Source organism: Protobothrops mucrosquamatus, unplaced genomic scaffold (assembly GCF_001527695.2).
Source record: "Protobothrops mucrosquamatus isolate PMUCROS unplaced genomic scaffold, P.Mucros_1.0 scaffold287, whole genome shotgun sequence".
NCBI lineage: Eukaryota > Metazoa > Chordata > Lepidosauria > Squamata > Viperidae > Protobothrops > Protobothrops mucrosquamatus.
Window position 1 is genome coordinate 449099 of NW_015386631.1, and position 26182 is coordinate 475280.

Here is a 26182-nt window from a genome sequence, read left to right on the forward strand (position 1 = left end):
AAGAAGAAGAAGAAGAAGAAGAAGAAGAAGAAGAAGAAGAAGAAGAAGAAGAAGAAGAAGAAGAAGAAGAAGAAGAAGAAGAAGAAGAAGAAGAAGAAGAAGAAGAAGAAGAAGAAGAAGAAGAAGAAGAAGAAGAAGAAGAAGAAGAAGAAGAAGAAGAAGAAGAAGAAGAAGAAGAAGAACTTGTTAGTAGTAGTTCTCTCTCCAGTACTAAAACTGTGGCCCAGTTTCCTTTGATATGAGCATTTAGAAATTAAAACCCAAAATTAAAAACCATAATAGGTAGACTCCATGAAAAGAGGGCACTTCTCTTCCAGGTGCAAATTAGAGATTTAAAAAACTGAAGGGAAGAAATACCTACCGGGATCGGAGCTTCATTGTTTGATGAAGGGGTCAACATGCTACTGTTGGTAACCGACTTCTTGGGAAGCTGAGGGCTCACTTCAGCTTTGACGTCCGAGCTACTTTTGGAGGAGCTGTCATTGACTTCATTTTCTTCCACTGGGATCTCCTCACAGTAACTAAAAAAATAAGCAAAATCCCAGTGAATTGGATCAATCCCATGGTTAGTCTTCTTATTAAGCATTGAAGAGCATACCTTGTGGAATAAAAATGTTCACCTCACAGTGCTGCTGAGATCACCAAAGAGGGAGTCCAGAGAAGCTTCAATTATCATCTTTTCTTTTACTTTGACACACCTATTTTCTAGCCAAATTCCATTCCAGAACATTTACATATTTTCCCACTTCTCCCATGGGCTAATATCTTAGCGGATGGGAGACAACAATAAGGTCTTCTGAAGTTCTCGAGGCTTTTTAGAGCTTTCAAAGAAACATCCAAGCTTCCTAACATTTCAGACTGGAGAAGAGGGCAATCCTGTGTGTCTTTTATGAGGTAAAAATCTCTGCCGAAATTAACGGTAGCATGAAATTAATGGTAACAGTATTTCTCATCTTTGTAACTGTAAGCTAAGTGGACTTCAACTCCCAGTATTCCCCAGCCAGCTGGGAGTTGAAGTCCGCTCAGCTTCAAGTTACCGAGGTTGAGTAACACTGCACTAGAATATTGAGGATATCCCTGGTTTGTAAGCATTAATTATTGGCTTTTTCCAGTCTTGTTTTCATAGCTTGCTTTAGGTAAAGCAACTTACCCCATGGTGTTGAAATCTTCATCGGGAGGAACATAGTCTTCATCATCGCTCGTCAACCCCAGTTCATTGCCGTAACACTGATGTACGAAATGCCAGAGCTCCTTCGGACATAAGGGCTGGAGAGGAAAGAGGCAATGAATCAGTATCTCCCATGGAAAGCAATGAAGCAGCCAGTAGACAGCATCTCTAATACTTCACTCAAAAGAGTTTTAGAAACATGGCCCCCCCCAAATGTGAATTTGCATGTTTGCAAAGAAGGGAAAAAAACATGTTCACAGCATGGCAACACAACTTTGAAAACCTCAACCCACTCTCACACAAGAAGCCACCGACAATGGATCTACAGTTTCAGCTCCTCCTCCTCCCATCTTTTGTTTTTAAATGCATATGATAATTATCCAGGAACAAAAACAATTTGAACCGCAGCTGTGTTGTGGGTTTGTGTGTGTCTGTTGATTCATCCCTGGAAGACATTAGACCGACTACAAGGCTCCCATTATTGCAAAGGGGGATACCCTTCTCGAAAATTAGCATGTGAAAAAGATTAAACACATCACATACCCCGTCAAAGGGGTAGGGAAAGGGAAGAGAAAATGCATTCTTGGAACCCAAACCGAGCAGCTACTGGGATGAAATTATCAGCAATTTTATGAATTATCAGATCACTTGGAAGGAGCAAGAAGAAAGAAGGACTGGGATGGTTGCCTGAACCACGCAAGACGGGCAACAAATTTGATCAATAAGATAAGTCAATACTTCCTACCTTTTCAAGGAGGGCATTCTGCCAAAGGCGAAACATCATCATATACGTCCTATCCCGGGCACCAAAGGAAGTGAAAAAGTGCTGGGAAAAAGCAGAAATGTGGGTGTGTGAGACAAATCAGGAATAAAGGTTGCATTAAACCAGTGTTTCTCAACCTTGACAATTTTAAGGCATGTGGACTTCAACTCCCAGAATTCCACAGCCAGCAATGCTGGCTGTGGAATTCTGGGAGTTGAAGTCCACATGCCTTAAAATTGTCAAGGTTGAGAAACACTGCATTAAACGATTGCATTAAAATACAGTAGCAAAGAGAAAGAGGCCCAGAGCTCATGATACGGAGGCCAAAAACTGTATCGGAGGTTGAAAACTGTACCGTAGCAAAGCAATCAGTGATTTATACTGGGCCCCTTTATTACATGATCTGCTTTAATTCATTTTCTGGCAGCTGGGTGGTCTGAAAAAAACAACAACAGAAGCCTTGCTTCAAAGTGGTTTAAAGTTGAACCACTTTTCCAGCAAGCATAATGCCACGCTCGCATACAGGCAAACAAGCAATAGGCAGCACACAAAACCACACACCCCTCCAGTCCATGGAAAAACGTCTTTCCACAGAACCGGTCCCTGATGCCCAAAAGGTGGGGGGGCACTGATCTAGTTGATGTAAAGGCTCTGTGAATAAAAGATAAGCAGGAACTCTTCAGGGTAGGGACATGCTTTGCTGGCCATGCCCAGAAGGCACCTGATTTTGCCACCAGCGAACAAGTTTTGCAAGCTTTTGCCTTGTCCCTAACCTTTGGAAAAACTTGCTTAACTGGTGGAAGCAATGAGACCAAAGAAGCTCGGAAGGTCCTACTACTGGAGCTCTAAGGCATTTTCAACTGTTAAAAAAAACAACCCATGCATGTTTCTTGACAAACTGATTTTTGAGCCATGGTTGATCCACTTGACTATAAGAACTGAACACAGCTTCAGTCCTGTCCAAGATTCCCTGTTCCCCCAACTGCCGGATTTGTCCTTCAGAGAAAGCCTTCTGCTCTTGCCAACGTCCCCTGGGGAAGACAGTAGAATGTACCTTTTCAGTGTCTGTGCAAACTTGGATAGCGTTAGGAATGAGCCGTGCAGTTTTTTCCTTGGTCATGGTGCAGATGTCCTTCAAACGGACGGTCAACTGTACCAACAAATAAAAGGTCAGAACCATCATTGGGAGGGGGGGGGCGAAAGGAGAAGGTGAGTAAATGCAAGCTTTCAGGGTCAACCCATGGCAGGGAAAGTCATGGGGTGGGGTGGGGTGGGGTGGAGAAGACAACTCACCAAGGTTTCCCAGCGGAAGATGTTGCTGTAGAAACATATCCAGTTTTCAGAGAGGTAGAGCCGACCTTGCAAGAGAATATCTCTTTGAAGTGCACAGGAGTAATCTGGAGGAAAAGCCAAAGGGAGTGACATGATGTGGCAAAAAAATGATATAAATATTTATATGGAAGCTAAAAATAACTGGGTGCTGCTGTACGTGGTAGAAAGTAAACAGGGACCTGTTGGCTTGCTTGCAGTCCAAACAACAAGAGCGGAAAAACAAATTCGGGAAGGTGGACAAGGAAGATAAATCAAAGGGAGGGGAAAAAAGAAGGGGCGATATTTTGGCAGCGGCAATTAATTTAAGAATCCTTCAAAAGATAATATCCGTTAATAAAGATAATGGACAGACTAGAGATTACACCGGGAAAATAATAAATACAACACAGGTAGTCCTCAACTGACGATCACAATTCAGCCAAGCATTTATGTTGCTAAGTGAAACAGTTACGTGAATTTTGCCCCGTCTTTACGACCTTGCTTGCCAACGTTGTTAAGTGACTCATTGCGCTGTATGAAGGTTGTTAAGTGAATCTGGCTTCCCCATTGACTTTGCTTATAAGAAGGTCACAAAAGGGGGAATCAGGTGACCTCAGGACACTGTAAAGAGATACAGAAAACTCATTCTTTGCTGATATTCCAATCATGGTGTAGATTTTGGCAGCCAAGATATTACATCAGTAAAGAATAAACTCTTTGCTAATTCAGTTAATTGTTAACTGATTAAATGGAGTTTCATCAAGTCTGACCCTTCACGTTGTCATAGATAAAAAGAAACACTACTTCTGTTCACTTGGAAAGGGAATATGGCTTATTTCACCACTACAATTTGTTCACTCGTTATCCTTAACCGTCATCAGGTTGGCTTACGTATAACTTTCTTTTCCCGGCCACTGGAAGCAAAGTTCCTGCTTAAATAACAAAGGCAGTAAACTTGCCTTTAAAAAAAATCAAAGAAGTGTAATATTGATTCAGACTTTGAGCTAATTAGGCGATAAGGGTAATAATAATTGTTACAGAGCAAGAGGCTCAGATCTCTGACTTTAATGCTTCAGAGGCCAAGTTTTCCTTAAATATCGAAATGGATATTTTCTGGATTTTTTTTTTAATATTGTATTAATCACAAGTTCCTTTTTTTTCTGTTTCAGGCAAAAGTCTATAAGGGGTTTCTAGTCAGCAGTAAGTGTAGATACAGCACTGTCTTTTCTCCAGTCGAAGGAGTCAAAAGTTTCGTTTTCAAAAGAGCTCGGTTCAAAATCTCCAGCCCTGGATATGGAGATTCTCAATCGTCCAGGTCATGGTTATCCCAAAGGTGCTTTTCAAAAAGCAAACTGGACTTTCTCGTTTTTCCTTTTTTTTTCCTTGAAAACGTTTCGCTTCTCATTCACGAAGCTTCTTCAGTTCTGAAGCGCTCATGCGCTGAATCGAAAAAGACTGATTGATACCTTTAATACACCTTTAATACCTTTAAGATAGGCTGAGATGGAGAAATTTTCTTTCTGGGCAAAGAACAATCCTTTCTCCATCCTCAACAGATGGGGCTGGCTTTTGAGATCCTGGAGAACCTTTGCCGTCACAGTCCTGGAAAGAAGGGAGGATTAACTTACCAACAATGAGGCGCTCTGTTTCGGGAAGCTGCTTGAAAAGTTTCCTGAAGTCTTCATTCCGTTGTTTGTAGGTTGGACTCAACACCTGGCAAGAGTGGAAGGCTCGTTAGAAGGAAAGATCAGAGTAACAAACTGAGGGAAATTCTCTATTCTCTGTCTACAAAGTCTCCCCTAAGATGTGCTCAATTCCTGGGAGGGAGGGAGGGAGGGAGGGAGGGTGAAGGAGAGAGAGAGGCAGGAAAAGAGAGGGAGAGGGAGAGAGAGAGGGAGAGGAAGGACAAGAGAGGAAGAGGGAGGGAAAGAGAGGGAAAGGGACGTAAAGACGGAGAGGGAAAGGGAGAGAAAGAGAGGGGAAGGGAGAGGGAGAGAGACAGAGAGAGAGATGAGAAAGAGAGATTTGAAGCAAGAAAAAGCATATCAGACAGACAGACAGACAGACAGACAGACAGACAGACAGACAGACAGACAGACAGACAGACAGACAGACAGTAACTATATAAGTCAGGCAGAAAAACCATCCATTCCATCCCAATTACTGATGCCTTAGCATTTAATAGTGAAGAAGGTACCATCTGCACCAAACAATTATTGAACATTTTTATTAAAGAAAATCTTGTTTTGAGAGTTGCCTCATCCTCATTTCTCCTTCACATTAACCAAGAATAAAACACGAAGCGATAGCAAAGGATTGAACTGGCAAAATCTTCTGCGTATCAATCATAAGCTGCCCCTAAAGCAAGAGGGAGAAGAGCATCTTTTAGGAGGCCTCCTTTTGACAGGACGTCACTCACAGCTGGAATTTCTTCCCAAGCTGAATCCCAATGACCTTCAGGAAAATCGCACAGCCATTCCAAGTGACACAGCAGACACTGGTCCTCCAATTCTAAGAGAAGGTTCCAAATAATCCCACATTCTGACAGGACATCCATAACGCAGCGTTTTCCGTTCTTAAGTCTTTACTGGCATGCAGGACGAAAGCCCTTTACTTCCACAATTGCCAGCAAAATAAGAAACCACAGTCGGCACTTGCAGTAGTTGGCACTAGACTAATTTTCCCCACCCACTCATATGTGGGTCTGGAGACTCAAAGGCGTAGTAGGGAAAGACAGTCCACCTCTCCAAGAAGATCAAGTTCATTCCCATCTAATCCAGTCACAGGAGATTAGATGCCCAGCTCCCTTGCTTCACTGCACTTCACAAAGGTGCCTCAAGCTGGAGAAACTCCCATATTTCTGCTCTCTGAAAAGTGGTGTCCGGGATCAAGCCGTCCGCTCTTACAGGCTCATACTTCTAATTCCAAATATTGCCCTTGTCAAATCTTCGCAATTTTAAACCGTGGCAAGAAAGCACTGACGAAGTCCCTCACAAGCCAACTGCACTTCAGAGGTTTATTCCAAAAATCAGTCTTGCAGAATCTTCTCAAGTCTGGGTCTTATCCTGGGAGCTGCAAAACTTCCCTTCTGGTTTTAGTTCTTCCCTCTCAGTCCAGGATGAGCACACCCGTAATTTCTGAAGTCACTCCAGTTACCGCGGGGGACTTTCCTTGCTTCCTCTCTTCTCTGAAAAGACAGCTCTGCTCTTGGCTTATGTTTTTTTTTTCCCTACTTCTTCTTGTAGAAGAAGCGGGTGGGGAAAAAGACAACGAAATGCTTCACACATGCTTTACATTTCAGCCTCTGGGTGATTCTGTCGGCCAATGCCCTGGAGTAACCCAGCCTCGGCCCTCCCATCCAGCAGATGTTTCCTGTAACGCAAAGTTGCTGGGCCGAGTTTGTTTTGGAGGGTGGAGAGAAGACGACACCAGAGAGAGCCAATCTCCAGCATGAAATCCCCAATCCTCCCTCCCTGGTGACTGTTCTGACTGAATGTGCTCACTTCACACGGACCTTCGAGAACAGCAGCGTTGAGGGGTTCAAGAAGAAACGAAGCTCCCTTTCGCTCAACTCCGCCCTCCACCTTCTAGGTAAATCTGTGCAGAACTTCCTTCATTATTGCTCACGTCTTCAACGACCACAATCTCAGCCTTTTCAAACTTACCCTGTTCAGCTGAGTTTGAACTTGAAAGTCTCACTAAGAGGGGTAAGCATGGGATCTGAAAGCGTGATGCCAGTTTATAGTAAAAGTGTAGACCGAAAACCACAAACGGAAGTGAGGTGCATCCATGTGAGCAATGAATAAATCCCTCTGAAGCCATTCTGACGTTTTTCCAGGGATCTTCAATAACTGTTAGCCTCTCTTTGGCTTGAAACAACGCAATAACTCCAGGAAACTCTCGTGGAATGCAAAAAGACCATTACTGGAAGACGACTTATTATTTGTTTACCATATGGCACATTTGCATCACATTTTGACAGACACTCAAGAGATAAAATTGCAAAATCCAAAATATTATAAATGTAGGTCTAGATTACAGGTATAATCTTTTGCTTCATTTGTCACAGCCAGGAAATCAGCAAAGTCTCCATTAGAGCAGGGGTTCCCAACCCCCCCTCCCCATCCGTGGACCAGTACCGGGCTGCGGCATGCCAGCAACCGGTCCACACAAACAAGCAAAGCCTCATTCATGGGATGCAGGCAGCACACAAAACCACGCACACACTGATCCACGGAAAAACCTCTCTCCATGGAACCGGTCCCTGGTGCCCAAAAGGTTGGGGACTTCTACACTAAAGCTTCTATTTTGGCACTCTGGCAGTCTAGGTTGGACAGATGACTTATGAATAAATGCTCTCGGCCTGGATGGTATACATTACGTAAAGGTGAAGATGGTTTGAAACCCCAATGCGGGAGGGGATGATGGTGGCAGGTTTAACCTTCCAGAACTCAGACCAGCCATGGGCATAGCTGGGAGTGTCTGAAAAAAGCTACTAGGTGCAAAGAAAGGCATACAGGTAGTCCTTGACGTATGACCACAATTGAGCCCAAATTTATGTTGCTCAGTGAGAAATGTGTTACGTGAGTTTTGCCCCGTTTTACGATCTTTCTCGCCACCTTTGCAAAGTGGATCACTGCAGTTGTGAAATTAGTTAACACTGTTGTTAAGCAAACCCGGCTTCCCCATTGACTTGGCTTGCCAAAAGGTCACAAAAGGGGATCGTGTGACCCCAGGGACACTGCAAGCGTCATAAATATGAGGCAGTTATCAAGCGTCCAAACGTAAACCACGTGACCAGGGCGTGCTGCAATGGTCATGAGGGTGAAAAACGGTCATAAGTCACTTTTTTCAGTGCCGCTCTAACTTCGGACAGTCACTAAGCGAACTGTGGTTAAGTCGAGGACTATCTGTGGAGGCAAAGTAAGAAGGCAAAATAATCTAAATCCATCTGATTTGTTCATTGCAACGGCGCTCCCTCACACCCGTTCTGGAATCGTACAACTCAGAGGGTGCTTCTTTACCAAGTTACCACAGGTAGTCCTTGACGTATGGCCACAACTGAGTCCCAAATTTCCATCGCTAAGCAAGGCAGCTGTTAAGCAAGTCACATCCCATTTTACAAGCTTTTTTTTGCTACAGTCACTAAGCGAATCATTGCCCTCAGGTGAATACATGGTCGTGAAGCGAAACTGGCTTCCCCCATTGACTTTGCTTGTCAGAAGCTGCCTAGGAAGATTGCAAAGGACAAGCTCAGGATGCTGCAATTCTTGTAAATTACATGCCTTCCACGAAGCACCCAAGTTTTGATCAACTGACTACTGCAACAATCATAAGTGGCCCAGTGGTTAGAATGCAGTATTGCAGGTTACTTCTGCTGATTGCCAGCAGTTCGGCAGTTCGATCCTGACAGAGCTCAGGGTTGACTCAGCCTTCCATCCTTCCCAGGTCAGTAAAATGAGGACCCAGATTGGTGGGGGGCAAATATGCTGATTCTGTAAACCACTTAGAGAGGGCTGTAAAGCACTATAAAGTGGTATATAAGCCTAAGTGCTATTGCTATCCTTCCTTCCTTCCCTCCATCCCTCCATCCCTCCCATGGTGATACAGTGGTTAGAATGCAGTATTGCAGACTGACTCTGCCCACTGCCAGCAGTTGGATCTTGACCGGCTCAAGGTTGACTCAGCCTTCTATCTTTCTGAGGTCGGTAAAATGAGGACCCAGATTGTTGGGGGGTAATGTGCTGACTCTGTAAATCCCTTAGAGAGGGCTGTAAAGCACTGTGAAACAGTATGTAAGTCTAAGTGCTATTGCTATGAGTATGAGAACTGGTCATAAGTCACCTTTTTTCAGTGCCGTTGTAACTTCGAACGGTTGCTAAACAAATGGCTGGCCCATCTGTATTTCTCTGCTTCAACATTACATGCTTCTATGGTCTCTCTAAAGCAGGAGTCTCCAACTCCCAGTCCATGGACTGATACCGGGCCGCGGCATGCCAGCAACCAGTTCGCACAAACAAGCAAAGCCCCATCCATGGGATGCAGGCAGCACACAAAACCACGCACTCTCTGGTCCGTGGCAAAACTTTTCTCCAGGGAACCGGTCCCTGGTGTCCAAAAGGTTGTGGACCTCTGCTCTAAAGGATCTCAGAACAATGCACAGCCTTGTATCATCAACTGTATGAGACTTAAACTGGACATGCTGGCCTATGTCTCTGCTCATAGACTGGAGTTCGATCCTGACAGGCTCCAGGTTGGCTCAGCCTTCCATTCTTCATAGGTAAGTAAAATGAGGACCCAGATTGTTGGGGACACTATGCAAATAGTTTTTCTACATTATAAACCACCCAGAGATGCTGTAAAGCACTACGGGGCGGTATATAAGCCTAAATGCTATTGCTATGACTGCGCTACTTCTATTAAAAAACAACTGGTCAAGGGTTGGCCTATACCTGTAAATGAACCAGTAGGTAGCCCAGGGCACCAAATTTCAAGCAAAACACATTTAAAAATCAATATTTTTTTTTTAAAAAAGGCTATTTGCTCTTGCAGTTTGAGCGGTAGAGTCAACTTCATGGTGTATTTAGGACATCAGTGGCTAAAAGCAACTTTGAGCTACCACGGGCGAAAGCAGAGTAACTCTACATGCTAGATGGAACACTTTGAGAAAACAATGGAGCCTTTTCAGTGCTGATTTGATTGATTTCTCCTCTTTGAGGATTGGGTGGATGGGTGGATGGATGGATCGATGGACGGATGGGGGAAACCTTCAAAGGATCAGAAAGTCTTTTATCTTCCTCCCTGCCCAAAGTAGAAGGAAACAGCCCTTGGAGAAGCAGAGAACGGAGTAAACATTAACTCTACAGCAAACACAAGGAGCTGGGACAGTCTGGCACAGGAAGAGCAGGAAATTAATGACTGGGTGGTGGTGAGGTGGATGACGTGGCAGGAGACATGATGGCTCGGTCTCCTTTGGGTTGGTTGACAAGGAGTTTTGGGTCACGAAAGCCCATCTGAACGTGGTAGAAGGAAATAAAAGAGGGCATGGAACAGAAACCGTGGCAGATGGAGATGCGCCCAAGTCAGTAAAAACCATGAGAAAGAATAAGGGTCATCAGATCCAAGAGCTGCGGATCATAAAAGGTAGAACAGTCAGAACATGAGATGGTGGGAAGGAGAAGCTACCGTGCCGATCCTAAGAAAAACTGGAAGGCAAGGGAAGACTTTCATGGTTGTGAGCTTTGTATTGTAGCTCAGGTTAAAAAAAAAACCCAACCTATTTATTAGTGCAAAAGACATACAATTATCATCTGATGCTTTTGTTTTATTTGCACTGAGCCAAAGGCCTCTGTTACAGGTTATCAACAGATCACGAGCCAGCCAATAATACTGGAATACATTCCATCAGAAATATATTTCACAGAATAACAGAGTTGGAGGGAACCTGGGAGATCTTCTAGTTCAACCCCCTGCTTTGTGATTTAGGAGAGATCTACGGGCAGAGAGTTTCCCTGCATTTCATATCAGTTAAGGAATGAATTAACCTGAGATAGGCTCTCTAACATTAAAACTTTTTCAAATAGGCCCAAATATTGAAGTTTTTTTTTTAATATCATACTTTAAAAAGAGAAAAGTCACCTTCTTATTAAGTCTCAAGAGTCCTTTTTTTAAGTAACAAAATAAGTGTACTTTAAATTAATCCCCAGATAGTAATATCTACTGCAGATAACCTCACTTAAATCAAAATTGGCCTCAGATTTCTTGGCTTAATGTTAGGGCTTATCAATTAATGCATCAACCAAGATGAAATACAGAGAAACCGGCTGCCTAATTCTCCTAAACAAACAATTCAAAATACGAACTTGTTGTACACGTAGTCCTGACGGAACAACTACTTGTTTAGCGACGATTCAAAGTTACAGTGGACCCAGCAAAAGCCATTTACGACCCAGTTCTGGGGTTCTAAAAACACCCACAGTCCGGTGGTGGGATTCAGCTAGTTCACACCGGTTCGGGAGAATCGGTAGCTAAATTTACCTGATTCGAAGAACCAACTGGCTTCTGGAAGTCCAGTCTAGGCCTCAGAGGCCTCCCAGGCCAAGAATGGCCCACCAGAAGTGCATGGATACCACTTCCGGAAGTCTGTTCTAGGCATCGGAGGCCTGGAGGAGGCCTCCCAGGCCAAGAACAGCCAATGGAAGTGCATGGATGCCACTTCCGGAAGTCCATTCTAGGCATTGGAGGCCCAGGCCTGCATCACATAATAGAACCGGTTGTTCAGGTATTTGAATCCCACTACTGCCATGGTTGTATAACCACATTTTGGGTGCTTGGCAACCAGCTCACCTTTACAGCCCGTTGCAATGTTCTGTGGTCCACATGACCACAAATTACAATATTTTTTGCCAATTTTCAGCCTTTTTGGATAAAAAAAATGTCCAAAGGAATACCTCAAATTGCTTAATGACCATGACGTTTCACTGAATGACCACCGTGTCCATTTAACAATCATGGCATTCGTTTAATGACTTTTGCACACACACAAAAAAGAAGTTGTAAAATTGGACCCAGACATGCGGGCGCCTCCAACTTATGTCCATCAGGACTCAGGAAAGAAATTCCAAGCTCCATTACAGGCCTTAACTACTTGTGGAGCAGATTGTCACCTGGCACAGCAAATCCTCATGGGGAGTGGGGCTATGGAAACAACTATGAAGCTGAGATGCCTGCTAATCGTGAAGGCTCAAATCAAACTGTTCAATGGTCAAGACACGCAACATAACATGATCTAGGAAGCTAGGCAGATAGCGCGTGAACAGACACAAGTTTCTACCGATGAAAGCCTACAAGGGAAGGTTTGCTTTAAAAGGTGGGAAGGCGAGATGAACTTTTGTGCCTCAGAAAGTTCACTAGAACCGTAAGATGGGAAGGACTAGCAAAAAGAACATCACAACAGTAAGGAAGGCTAGTAGGAGATCAAACAATCAGCAAAAACTTGCAAGAACAGAGCTGGTATCATTGAAGCTTTTACAATCAGGGATCTTCTAAAAAGGTACAAGGTCTGAGTCCATTCCAAGGCAGAAGTTCTACAGCTCTGTACATAACTGTTTTATTAGTAATACAAGAGGCCCATCCCAATCAGCAGGATCGGTGGCCAGGTTTGTTTTTGTTTTTCTTCAGAACTTAAGGTGAAAGGTATCTCTCAGATCTGGGCAGTTTCCTCCCTTCTTTCCAGGTTTCATTCCAGACCATGAGAATTATAAAACAGAACCAGCCAACCTCTTAGGACTCAAAAGTATAATAAAGAATGGAATTTTGACATCTTGGATTTGGAGGTGGAGGACAACCAGCCCTATTCCATAAGCACGGTTTTCATCTGGGGAAAACGAGCGGGAGAACAAGGGGGGGAAATAATCCAGCGATAGGGCAGTCATTGCTTACTCTTCGGATGTGTTGTCTTTCATGCTGAAGGTACATGGAGGAGAAACAAGGTGACAGAAATAAAACAAGGACAGGGCAGGTGCCACTGGCTTTACATGCATGTATGAAATACAAAACCCGTCACATAGTATTAGCCAAACCATCACCTATCACCTAGGCTATGAAAACAATTGCAACTTTTTTTTCTTTTTTCTTTATCCATCAACCTCTTAATATTACAAACTTCACATCGAAGATTTGTCCTTGTTGGAAGATGTTTTGGGAGGACCATCTATGAAAAGACACTTGGGAGGTGCTATTGGCCAGCTACACTGATGTTCTGAAAAGGAAATGCCCGTTGGGAGTCTTCTTGACCTCTGTCAATCATGGATAATCTCCTATGATACAATTACTCATGTTGTATAAACACTATTACTTAGGAACGTGGTGAGCGGCTATCACTACGAGTCAATTTCAACACTGTAAATTTTCATTCTTGCTATCATTCTTAGATTTCCCCACACCTAGTCCAGCAGCTAGACTAGGCATTGGGAAATCTAGGCCTCAGGCACAGAAGCCAACTGGATGACCTTGGGTTAGTTGTTCTACCTCAGCAGGGCAAAGACAATATGAAAATGGTGGCCAAGAAACATGCATGGGCTTGTTCATGTGGTTGTCAAGAGTCACATCATACTTGAAGACAAAACAGTTTATCTAGAAAGTCTAGGTGTGCTTGCTGAACACACAATCTAGACAGATAAAGACTATAAAGAAAACAAAGAATTCAAATTGAATTCTTTCATGCTTTCAGGGGACTTTCCTCTAAATCTTTTAATTTACACAAGGGACTTTATTTAAGATACTTAAAGACATAGTCACAGTAGATTTGTTTTATAGTAGACATGGACTGGCACCAGGTTTTTGTTGTTCTAATATTTTAAGTTTTAACCAGTTGTGTTTTTATAGGTTTTAAAATGATTTTATACATCTTTTAATTCTTGATTGGGAGTCGCCCAGAGTTAGCTGAAAGATGGGCAGCTGCATATTTTTTTTCAATAAATAAATAAATTTACCTGATGTTTAAGAATAAACCAAAGCTGATGATCATCGTCTGTTTTTATTGAAACACAAATCAAATAATCAGGCTGAATGAAGGACTAAAGATAGAGGGAGAATGGTCTGCTTCTCCAAGAAATTATATCAAAATGTCAATTTTGGGCATCCAAATTCACAAGAGCAAAGAAGAAGAGTTTGACAAATTTAATTCGCTTGGCACACATACAAAGGGATGGACAGTCTATTTCTATGCTTTTCATGGCATACATAAGCCAAAGAATGCAACAAATGGATAGCAAAAAAGAGTCTTCCTAAGGAGAATTAGTCCAGCATAGGATCAATTCACTGCCCAGGAAAACAGGTCTAAACACACAAAATGCAGAGAGCACATTTCAAACTGAAACACAGTTCCTTCGTGTTTGTGCCACAGCCCCTTTGCAGCGGAAACTGTCCAATAATCTGAACATTATCCCGTTTTGTACAAACCATGATTTAAAGTACAGAAGAGCCCAAGTTATTCAACCAAAAATTAAAATTCATTGTTGCTTCAAAATTTAAGGAAGAAGACCACACCTGAGAGCAAAAGATTGGCTGGTGTCTTGGCTAAAATGCAAGACACTGCATGAAGTGAAATCAACTAAAAATGTTTCTTTTATTTAGATCCAAAATGCTCCAAGGTTTTTTTTTTTTCCCTCCAGGAAAAGAATCCAACCAGGCCCCCAAAATACATTCAATTTATGCTTATGGAAAGTCAATCCAACAGCATTTCCTACATAAACACCCTTAAATGTGGGAAACAGAAAATCCAGGGACAAAAGGAAAGAGAGTATTTAAAAAATCGCAGAAAATATAATATTCATTCCCTTTTGAACACACCCACATATTCTGGTTCTGATTTCCTGTCTATTTGGGCTCGATAAAATTTGCCATATTCTAAGGATCTAGCAAAAAAAATCAGAAGGCCTCAGGTGGCCCCCTTACCCCCCCCCTAGCAAATTTTATTAAAAGTTTGCTTATGCTGCAGCTCATCTCATGAGATGCACAATGAATCCCAAACACTTGAATAAAATGGGCTCTCTAGAAAAAGAGACCATCTGACTCCACAGATACTAAGGATCTAACAGTCCCAAGGGGCCTTTTCTATGCCGAGGAATATCTATGGTTCTTGTTAATAAAAAGCCAATATCCACAGCGACTCCAAAATCTTAAGACTCATTTCATGTCCTTCTTTTCATGCTGAAGGGTAACATTGCAAAAGCTAATATCCTCCCAACCATCTTCCCTTCATGCAAGCAACGTGAATTTATTTATTTATTAATTAAAAAAAGCTGAAATACTTACATTGTACCAACTCTGGCTTTTCTGCAAAGAGAAAACAAAAATAACAAACAAAAAAGAAGGAGTTAGTATGGAGGTTGCAGGACTAGGCAAAGGAAGAAGAACGAGAGGGAAAAAAAACGACAACCACCTAAAACTTTGGAAAAGTCATGCCAAGGGTTGGCTAGCAGCCCTGAAACTAGACACGACGGAGAAACAAAATAGAACTTCACTGCTTCTAGAACGGACTTGTAGGCTTTTATCACAACTCGTTGGCCAAATCAGAACATTGATTGTAAGCAGCAAATGACTCCAAGCTCTCACTCAGGAACATCATTTGTGCTCATAATTTCTAATCTGGCAAATCCAAGCATTGATCAACTGGCTTTCATCATTGAGTTTTTACATCAAATACCAAAAAAAAAAAACAAAAAACCAATAAGTGGAACACACGAGGCCATAACTCAAGGCCAAAACTATGCATTTCAAAGCTAGAACCTGCAGCTAGAAGTTCAAACAGATTTGTTGTGCAGACTTGGAAAATGTGTCCCGTTCCTACTCGTTTCAGATATTAATTTAATTTACAGAAATGATACGGCCAATTATCTTATGTTTATTTATCTTTTGGGGCTGGCAGTAAGGTATACAAGATATATAAATGGCAGGAAGTGGGTACCCATGAAGAGAACTTTTCAGATTTAATCTGATTATCAGAACATGTCTGATGTTGTGTTGTATAAAATCTTGGTTGTATTTTCAGGAGTTCTGCCTGCAGTAGAATAAAGGCTCAAATAAAGACAAGGCGGGCAAAACTGCACCACCCAATCTCTCTGTCTATGGCATCTATTCATCAACTTCTTCAACTCTGTAATATAAGTAAAGTTTATGTCTTTATGTTTCTTAGGCACTGTTGCTGCTACAGAAAAAAAGTCAACAAGGACAACCAATTGGGATGGCCCGCTTTTTCTGAAGTTATACCTCTGTGGTTTGCTTTCCACGGTTAAGCCTACATTCACTCCTGTTTACTTAAGCAAACAATAGATACAAAGAGAGTTTCTTGGGCAGTTCAGATGTGAATAGCTTTAGCTATATCTCAGCTCAGTGACTCCCAGCCTAAAACAAAGGATGATGATTCAGCCTGAACGTGACAATCTTGAAAAAAGGACCCAAATTCAGGGTTAGGGATGACTGAGAAAGCGAATCAAAATATAGTAGTAAGAAGGTAGCTGGAGCCATCAAACTTGCAAACCAAAACCAATTTCCAACTCAGCTTTCAGACTACAAGAGCTAAGATGATGCTTGGGTAGCTTCAGCATGGACTTCAGCTGCTTGGATGAAATATGCCCTGTTTGTTGATCAATTCCAATCCTGGAACCGCCTTGGAGAAATATTCAGAAATGAAAGTGATCTAAAGGATAGGCTTTACGGAATGTGCCCCATTCTTGTTATTCCAAAGGTTTTTGGCTCCCGGTCATTCTCACGTGTTTTAGAGTGTTAATTTTTGAGATCCCTAAAGATCTCTTTTGAGAGTTAATTTCCGAGATCTCTTTAAGAGTCTTCCCAGCACCAATAGCTCTGTGCAAACCAAGGTCCCTTCTGAGTTTAGAAACTGCAGGTGGGAGAAACAAAGCAAGGTGCGTTTTTCATGACGGCAAGTCTTTATATGCAATATAATGGCTTTCCCTCCCTTGGGTGGATGGCAAATGTTCTTGTTCTGATGACACATACATCTTATTTGGTTTGGCCTTATCGGCTGCTTGATTGTAGCTAGAGATTTACTGCCCAGTTTTGGACCTGATTAGCAGGGAGGAGTTTTAATGGATTGTATCTTGTATGCAGACTCCCTAGGAAGGACATCTCCTTCAAAGAACTACGTTTTGTGTAGCTCTCTTTCGATCAGGATTTAAATCCAGACCTTTTAATGTTTCTAAGCCCAAAGTCACCTCTAGACAAGGCAAGCGGCAGATATATCTAAAAATAAAATAAATAAAATATAAAATATAAAATATAAAATATAAAATATAATAAAATATAATAAAATAATAAAATAAAATAATAAAATAAAATAATAAAATAAAATAATAAAATTAAAATAAAATAAAATAAATAAAATATAAAATAATATAAAATATAAAATATAAAATAATATAAAATATAAAATATAAATAAAATAAAATAAAATAATATAAAATATAAAATATAAAATAAAATAAAATTTGTAAAGAATTTGAAATTTGTGTTCTGGAACAATGTTTACTAGAAAGTCCCTGGCATTTTGTAAACCCAAATTTTGCAACTTCTGCTGTTGTGTTTCTGATGCTGTCTTTTCACATCCTTGGCTATGGATCCAAATGAGTCAATGACTGACTGAATAAATAATATTATTTATTTATTTGTTTGTTTGTTTGCTTGCTTGCTTGCTTGTTTGTTAAATTGATACATCGCCCATCTCACTGTTGAGTAAACTCTGGGCGGCATACAATAAAAGCAACAATTAAAACATTGAACATTAAAAGTTAACATGGGAGGACAGGGATAACCTCAGGAATATTTCAGTGTTGCAGTGATTTATTTACTTATTTTGACATTTTTAAGGCCACCCAACTTAGCGTGACTCTGAGCAGCATACAAGATAAATACACAGTAATAATAATGTAACTAACAAACAAATAACCAATATATAAATATGAGAGCTAAAACCTAAAATGGAAACCAAGCACAGAACATAACAAACCACTGGTGGCTACTACTTTTACTGAGCATTTTTTTTTAAAAAAAGGAACATAAACAAGGGGAAAAAATGCAGAGCTTATAAAAAGGTAAAAGGGCACGCTCGAGGTGGTGAAATGCAGGCAGGTAAATGACAAATCTACAGTATCATAAAGATGACTATCTTCTAATGTTATCATTAGAAACCTATGATTCTGTAAAAGATGTCATATCCGTTTTCTCAATGGAATCCAAGGGTCTGTTTTGAATTTAAATGATAAATCCTTGGTTAATTGTGTACACAGGGCTAATTAACACATAATGAGTCAATACTGAAAGTCTGGTTAGATGTCAAATCGGAATTTACATAAGAAGTATAGCAAAGAGTTGTTGAAACTCTTCGGCAAGACTATGCTGAAAAGGTGGAATATCTAAACATCTTCTTAACATGTATGATGGGCTTTTTTTTTTTAGCCCATTGAAGAATACTGATGTATAGGAGAAGACAAAGAAATGGGTGGCTAAAATTGTCAAGAACCTGAGTATCTTTCTTACAAAGAATGCCAATAGCAATACAGAATTTTTAGTTGGGCAGTTGGATCAGTGCAAGATATAAAAGACAGGAAGGGCTGGGAACAGATCTGCGTTTCAAGCAAATTTGGTGAACCAAGTTCCAAGGGTCCCAGTGGAAAGCAGAGTGCGGAATAGCAAGAGTCGGAAGGGACCTGGGAGGTCTTCAAGTCCAACGCCCTGCTCGATCAGGAGATGCTACACCAGGGGTGTCCAACCTTGGCAACTTGAAAACTTGGCTGGGGGGATTCTGGAGTCGAAGTCTACAAGTCTTCAAGTTGCCATGATTGGACACCCCTTTCCTATACCGTTCCAGATTAATGGCTGTCTAGTCTCCTCTTGAAAACCTCCAGTGATGGAGCACCCACAACTTCTGGAGGCAAGATGTTCCACTGGTTAATTGTTCTAACTGTCAGGGAATTTCTCCTTAGTTCTAGGTTGCTTCTCTCTTTGGTAAGCTTTTATCCATTGCTTCTCATCCTACCCTCAGTCCCAGCAAAGATTCTCCTGGAAGCCTGCCCCTCCCACTAAATTAGCAACTTTCTGAATCTTCAAACTTTTTGATTCAAGCAAGGGAAGGACAAAGGAGGAGAGGGGGGGGGGAAAAGGAAAACCAGGAAGGGCATATTGAGGAAAACAAGAGAGAATCAAGTTCTTACTTTGATCAGGTTTAATCTGTCATACTGGGGGGGAAAAAAGAAAACCATGAAAACGTTAGAAAGAAAAGAAAAGTAATTTATAGATTTAAGGGTGGACAGGATAGATATTTGTGCATGGGAGTAAAAGCCAACATGTAGTAGAGAAAAGCTATAGGGACAGAGGAATACAAAGAAAATAAATTCTAACAATGCCGCGCCATTTTGCAGCATCTCCTAATGGTGAGTTTTCGTGGCTCTGAACTGCACAGGGCTTGACCAGCTATGTGTAACTGAACATATTTGTAAAGGTTATACAGGAAGTCCTTGACTTACGGCTACAATTGAGCCCAAAATTTCTGTTGTTAAGTGAGACGTTTCTTCAGTGTGTGTTGCCCCATTTTATGAGCATGGTTTGTTCACTGAATCTGGCTTCCCCACTGATTTTGCTTGTGAAAAGGTTGCAAAAGGGGATCACGTGATCCCCAGGACAGAGCAATGGTCAAGAACCAGTTGCCAAGCATCTCAGTTTTGATCACATGATCATGGGGATGCTAAAAAGGTCTTAAGTGTGAAAAATCGTCATAAGTCACTTTTGAATTGGTTGAGACTATGAGTTTGTCACCAGGATCCCAGGATAGCAACTCGGTTAGTTTGCTTCAGCCCTCCATTTGTTTACATCCCGAAGGGTCAGTTCGGTTTGCTGAGAGCTGAAGCAATGCTAATGAGAACTTCCCATGTCAATTATCGAATAGGCAGAGGACCAATGGATTCCAAGATCTAGGAAGCTCAAGAAACGCAGAACAGATTGGTGCCTTAAAATTCCCAGGATCCAGCAACATTTTACAAGGGCAGCCTCAGAGCTGCCCATCACCTGTCTGGACAAGGGCCAGTTTGGCCAATGCAGATGGCTGTGCCCCTTGTCCTCATGAAAAATGGTGAGGGATCTTAGAAGTTGACTTGAAGGTCACAGATTCCTCTATTTCATTTCTTGGGAGCCCCTGATGGCTCCTTCAGTTCTGATAATCCCACCCTTAGCATTTTGGGGGCATATGAAAAAATGAACCCCTGAGGTGGGTCCTTGGTCAGGATTGAATTGTGAGGTCCTTGGTGCTCCCTGAGCTTGGTAATTTTCTTGCAGACGTCTTGCAGATGTGCACTGACGATGTTACCTAGTTGGGTAATGAAACGTCTACAAGAAAACAACCAAGCTCAGAGATCTCCAAGGATCTCATAATTCAACCCTGAGCTACAAATATTTTCATCTATTGGAACCCCTGAGGGCTATTCTTTTTCCTATCCTCATTTGAGTTCCTGGATCTCACATGTAGGAGCATCAAGGAACACCCCAAAGAAGGACCTACAAAGGTCTGAGCTGCTTACAATCCCTGACAATGACAATGGCTAATTATAGTTCACCAATGTGAGCTATACTTCACCCCAGCAAGACAAGTCCAAATGGGCTTGGGTCCACCAACCTTTTAAATTAAGCAGCATGGCCTTTGTTTACCAACTAAAGGGACTGGCTTGCTTGGCAGAAGGGCTACTCCATTCCATGTCCACCATTTACCACCAGATTATTTTGCACGCTTAAATACTTAAATCAGCCAGCATGTTATTCTTCACCATGAACTGACTTGGGAAGCAGAATATTCTCCAGAGTGTGCACAAAATCAGGCACAAGGGACAGACATCCAGGACCACAGGATGGCAACAGGCCCTTCCAAGAATAGGCCTTTACAACCCCCTGCATGCCCCCAATGCTTAATTCCAAAGTATGGGATTACTCTGTCAAAAGGATAATGTTTTCAGTTGACTCAAAAATATTTTCCTTGCATGTACATCAGGCACCGAGCTGTGGGGCCCGGGTGAAGTGAGGATACGGGTTGGTGTAAAAGTTGCGTCAAGCTTGCTTAGGGGGTAGATAGGCTAGGAAAGGGCTCCCTCTGTTGGCAACATAGTACCATGACAGTCTGTAAATCTCATTAAAGAGAGGTCAATCATGAATGAAGGTGTCCCAAGATAATGTTGCAGGATCCAATCCATGGGGACCAAAGGTTTAGTCTTCCAAGCTTTTGGCCATGTGCTGAAGCCCATCCTCAGGAAATTTCTCTCTCTCTCCAGAATGCATGCACTGGGCTGTTCTACGTGTTGTATATTTATATATGTATTTATAAGGGCCATGGTGGCGCAATGGTTAGAATGCAGTATTGCAGGCTAACTCTGCCCACTGCCAGGAGTTTGATCCTGACCAGCTCAAGGTTGACTCATCCTTCCTTCCTTCCTTCCTTCCTTCCTTCCTTCCTTCCTTCCTTCCTTCCTTTCCTTCCTTCCTTCTTTCCTTCCTTCCTTCCTTCCTTCCTTCTTTCTGGTGGCATAGTGGTTAGAATATAGTATTGCAGGCTAACTCTGCCCACTGCCAGGAGATCGATCCTGACCAGCTCAAGGTTGACTCAGCCTGCCTTCCTGCCTTCCTTCCTTCCTTCCTTCCTGTTTCATAGTGGTTAGACTATAGTATTGCAGGCTAACTCTGCCCACTGCTAGGAGTTCAATCCTGATCAGGTCAAGGTTGACTCAGCCTTCCATCCTTCCAAGATCGATAAAATGAGGACCAAAAAGGCTGAGTCAACCTTGAGCCAGTCAGGTTTGAACTTCTGGCAATCGGCAGAATTAACTTGCAATACTGCATTCCAACCACTGCGCTCATAGATCAAAATAATGAGTACCTATACTTGAAGCACCGTTTGGAAATCTATCCACTTGCCAGGACAGGGAGAAAAAGCAACTGAGTGTCCTGGCGCACTACATATAGTGGTGAAGTAGAACTTCATCAATCTGGCTTCTGGTCAATGGGTGTTTTGATTGACTGGCCATCTCAATCATACACAGCTGGTTTTTAGGTGAAGTCACAATCTTATTTAAATACTGCCAATACGTTACCTATGCCTGAACTTGCATATTGGAAAAAAAATAGACTAGAGCAGGGGTCTTCAAACTTGGCCCTTTTATGACTTGTGGACTTCAACTCCCAGAATTCCTCAGCCAGGCACACTGGCTGAGGAATTCTGAGAGTTGAAGTCCACAAGTCATAAAAGGGCCATGTTTGAAGACCCCTGGGCTAGTGGGTCATGTTCAAATGCCCTGGCAAATAGATCCCATAAGATGCCTCCAGCTGAAAAGAATTCAATTTTTCTAGGGTCCAATTTATTGGCTGCAAACAAGAAGGAACTGAACGGAGTAAAAGGAAAGCTGATTTTAATAGGTGCTTTGTGGCAAAGAAAAAAAAAGGAAATAGAAAAAAAACATGGAAGAAAGAGGTGGATGATTAAATTAAAACTTACAACTGAGAAGTAAACAAAACGAACAGCGTCAACATCTTTTTATTAGTAAGGTAGAAAGACCTTGAGTCTTTCTATTAGTAATGTAGACAGACCTCTAGACTTCAATTCCCAGAATTCCCCAGCCAGTGTGGCTGTCTGGGGAATTCTGGGAGTTGAAGTCCACTAGTCTTAAAGTAGCCAAGGTTGGGCATCCCTCTCCAAGAAACTTTAGTTTTGGGGGTTTGGAGGTTTTTTTGGAGGGGGTCTTGTTTTTGCCTTTTTGAGCCCTCTAATTGGAAGAGAAAGGAATTTGAGGGGTGGTTTAGTGGACTTCTCTTCTCCTTAAGTCTACAACCCACAAAAGCCAGGATGGTGGAAAAAATGTTGTTTGGTTTGCTTTCTGAGCTGACGATAGCGTCGTAGCCACAGTCTGATAGTCAGAGAGACATTCTTCTTTTGCAAACGATATCCTTACAAGCAATTCTGTTTTCCCTTAGCGGGAAATGCTGTAATATCCCATTTTGATTATTCAGTGTAGGCCTATCTTTGTTTTACAAAGCCCGATTGGCTAATGCCTGAAGATCCAGGGAAAATGAATGAAAAGAAGGAATGAGGAAATTTCAAAAGCTCGCTTTGTGAAATGTGAGACACATTTTTTTTCACCTACACGCATACCTGTAGGTGCTTGCCTATTTTATTCCTCCTCCTTAGAAACAATAACTGAGTTCAATAGAGTTTAATTATTCCCGTTACTTCCAGCTTCTATTGTGAGGATGGAAAAGGAGCTTTTGATTTAAAATGAGGAACAAGCAATTTTGAAATCTCGAGGAACGATTCCAAAAATGGCTTCTCCCCCAAGAAAATCTTGTTCTGTTGCAGAGGTTCTTAAGATTTGCCCAGAAGTTTATTCAAAGTTGAGTGCTTCCTTTTACAATGATTTATTGGATGATCTGGAATTTCTGGGACATCTTGTTAACAAGTTTAATATTCCTCCTATATTGGGTAGCTGACACTGGTGTATGAAGAGGTAAGCACTTTTTCCAGCATTGCTTGTAAAAAAAAAAAAACAGAAAGGAGGAAAACATTCAAAGTCCCATCCACCATCAAGGTTCATCTCAGAACTTGATAGCTGTGGGATCTCCATCCAGCTGTCATCGTGTAACATGGGAGTTGAGGCCAGATGTTTGGCACTCGGTACCATCATTGGCAAGCTAAATATAGGAAAGCAGGTAGTCAACCAAGACCTGATCAGCAGACCTCAAAATCAAGATAAAGTGAGACAGTGAAAAGGAGGCAAGCTCAGAACGAGAAAGGCCTACTGGGAAAGGTGAACGAGAAGATAAAGAGCACTCAACAATGAACAAGTCAACTCACCTTAGAATTCTTGGTGCCACCACGACCAGATTGAGAGGAACAGCTTCGCTGCACGCCTTGCTCTGGCGTGGAAGGAGACTTGTCAGAAGAATGATCTGACCCCTTCTCCACCATGGTGTCTCCTTGGGGGTCCTGTGGCGTGGGAGACCGGGAGCGTTTGCGCAGGACTGGGGAGCAAGCGGGAGTACTGCGGTTCGAGTTACTGGCAGTGCTGGGGAGAAGAAAGAGAGAACATCAAGTGAAAAACCCATCACAGGAAGTTGGCTGAGCCGGCCACACTGTGTAGCAAATGAAGACATTTAATGTGGAGACTACAGATGCCTGTAGTCTTAATCCTCTAAAATCTTTGTTTCCAGAGGAAACGTCCATCCTTTCTATGTTTCCTCAAGAGGGATGCAAGTCACCAAAATGCAGAGCCTGCGGTGGAATCAAATCTGATAGAGCAACTAGGATGCAGCTGAAACAGCTTCGTGAAGTCTGCTTTTTCTTTCATTTGATCTACTCTAAACCAAGGGTCCCCAATCCCCGGGCCACGGACCCATACTGGTTCACAGCCCATTGTGACAGGTAAGCGGGCGAAGCTCCATCTGAGCAAGTGACGGGCTTGCGCATGAAATCATCCCCTCCCCCCTGCCTCCAACGCCGGTCCGTGGAGCCGTAAAAGTTGGGGACCGCTGCTCTAAGCCATCTCAATTTTATGCCACTGGGGGGGGGGAGAGAATCAAGAGAGAAATAACATGTTCAAGAAATGGGCATCATCTTATTTTCCAAAATAAATAGCATATAGATCTTAAGATCACCCATGACCTGGCTCAAATGATCCCACTGCAGTTATGTGACGTGAAGGCCTATCTTTGTAGAGAAGGTTCTAATGCCGAGAAAGGAAAGAGAAGGGGACAACCAGGAGCAGGGGAGATGGACTCAGAGTAGCCATAATTAATCACCTATTGGGACACCAGAAGGACCAAGTTAGAGGCAGATCATCAAGGAGAAAAACTATCTGTGTGGTTGCTAAAAGTTGACACTGACTTGATGGGACACCATCAGGCCTTAAGAGAGAGATTTATATGTCTATGCAGTTCACTGGCTTCTCTTTACAAATGGCAAATGTATATATTTACATTTGACCAAACGTCAGAGAGAGAAAATTAGTTGAAACTGGATCCCACTAAAATTAATAAACATAAGAGGGCCATAGTTTTGATTTCATTGAATTCAATGTAAACCCAAGCCCAACGCATGAACTTCCAATGTTGTTATAGCTATTATATCAAGATCAGTGGTGAGATTTAAATAAGTGAACAACCGGTTCTCTGTGTGGATGTTGCTTCCGGAAGTCCATTCTGGGCCTGGGCAACAAAAAATTAGCTACCTGTTCTGCCGAAGTGGTGCGAACCGGCTGAATCCCACCACTGATCAAGATCCATGACTTTGTATTTGGAAAGGAACTGGAAGCAACCCAGAATTCATGATTCCCAGTTAAGTGATCCCATCTTGCTGCTTACAGAGGAAGCAGAATTAAACATCTTTAGGGACATATGACAATTTGCTGTCCTTCTCGACAACTCTCCATCGCGGGCTTCCAAAACCTTTGCTGTTTCTGCTCAGTCCCAGTGTTTTTCTGGACTTAGACCAGGAACAGGCATGGCAAATGTCTTCTATGGTTTCCATAGTAACCAGGGCTTGTTGCAAAAGGACCAGGAATCCACGCTTGCAATGACAAAACAACTTGACCCACTTTGAAAATAATAATAATAATAATAATAATGCTTTATGAAACTAACTGGCCCTCTAAGCCGTTGCTGCAACTACATACCACTACAGCAGCCATACAATAGGCAGTTGGAGAGAATTTTCAAGAAAAGGGTTGAAAAAGTAATATCTTAAAATTGTCTTTGTGCACGTGCATGTGTGCAAGCACATGTGCAGGGGATACAAATATTTCCATCCATTTTGATTACCAGGGGAGGCTTATAGTTAGTCCCGTTGAACTAATTTTGAGATATCAACATTGTCTACCAAGAAATTCCTCCAGCAAAGATTCCACATTCAGAGGGTTCGAAGTAATGTTCTTTGGTAATTTTCTGGGTTTTAATTCCAAGGTTCGGACAACTAATCTGAATTTACCTAAAACAACCGATTCAGCTATTTCCAGATTATCACCAAATACTCCCATGCAAAGAAAACTTACTTTTTTCTACTACAATTATGACATCAGTGGCTAGCCAGGACATGAGACCAACCTACATCCTAGGATTATAGACATTAGAAGCAAACTTAATTTCTTTCATGTCCTACCCTGTGGAATGAGAAAAGTGTGACAACCTCTTGGGTCTCTGGAGACTACCGTTCTAATTCTGAACAATCTTAACTTTAATTCCTTTTTTATGAAGAGACTTAACTGTTAGTCTTCTACTGATCCTTGCTGCCTTTCTCCAAATGCTGTCCTGTAAGTGTGGTGCCCAGAACAGGACAATGTAATTCAAAGGAGGAGCCGTACTACACATTCTAAAGTTGGATTCCTTCTTCTTGCGGTCCA

The 26182-nt window shown here is 42.1% G+C and overlaps 1 protein-coding gene across 1 annotated transcript in view; it reads right to left on the reverse strand.

Moving 5' to 3' along the window:
• GRAMD1B (GRAM domain containing 1B) overlaps positions 1-23772 on the reverse strand; it is a 36525-nt gene extending 12753 nt beyond the window's left edge. Inside the window, exons 1-8 of the mRNA XM_015814861.1 lie at positions 23644-23772; positions 15060-15080; positions 4871-4955; positions 3225-3328; positions 2986-3081; positions 1914-1994; positions 1151-1266; positions 358-521 (exon numbers count right to left, since the gene is read on the reverse strand). Coding sequence (XP_015670347.1) covers positions 358-521; positions 1151-1266; positions 1914-1994; positions 2986-3081; positions 3225-3328; positions 4871-4955; positions 15060-15080; positions 23644-23757 — 781 coding nt within the window. The 5' untranslated portion in view covers positions 23758-23772. The remainder of the gene's footprint in view (positions 1-357; positions 522-1150; positions 1267-1913; positions 1995-2985; positions 3082-3224; positions 3329-4870; positions 4956-15059; positions 15081-23643) is intronic.
• Between the last annotated feature and the right edge of the window lie 2410 nt (positions 23773-26182).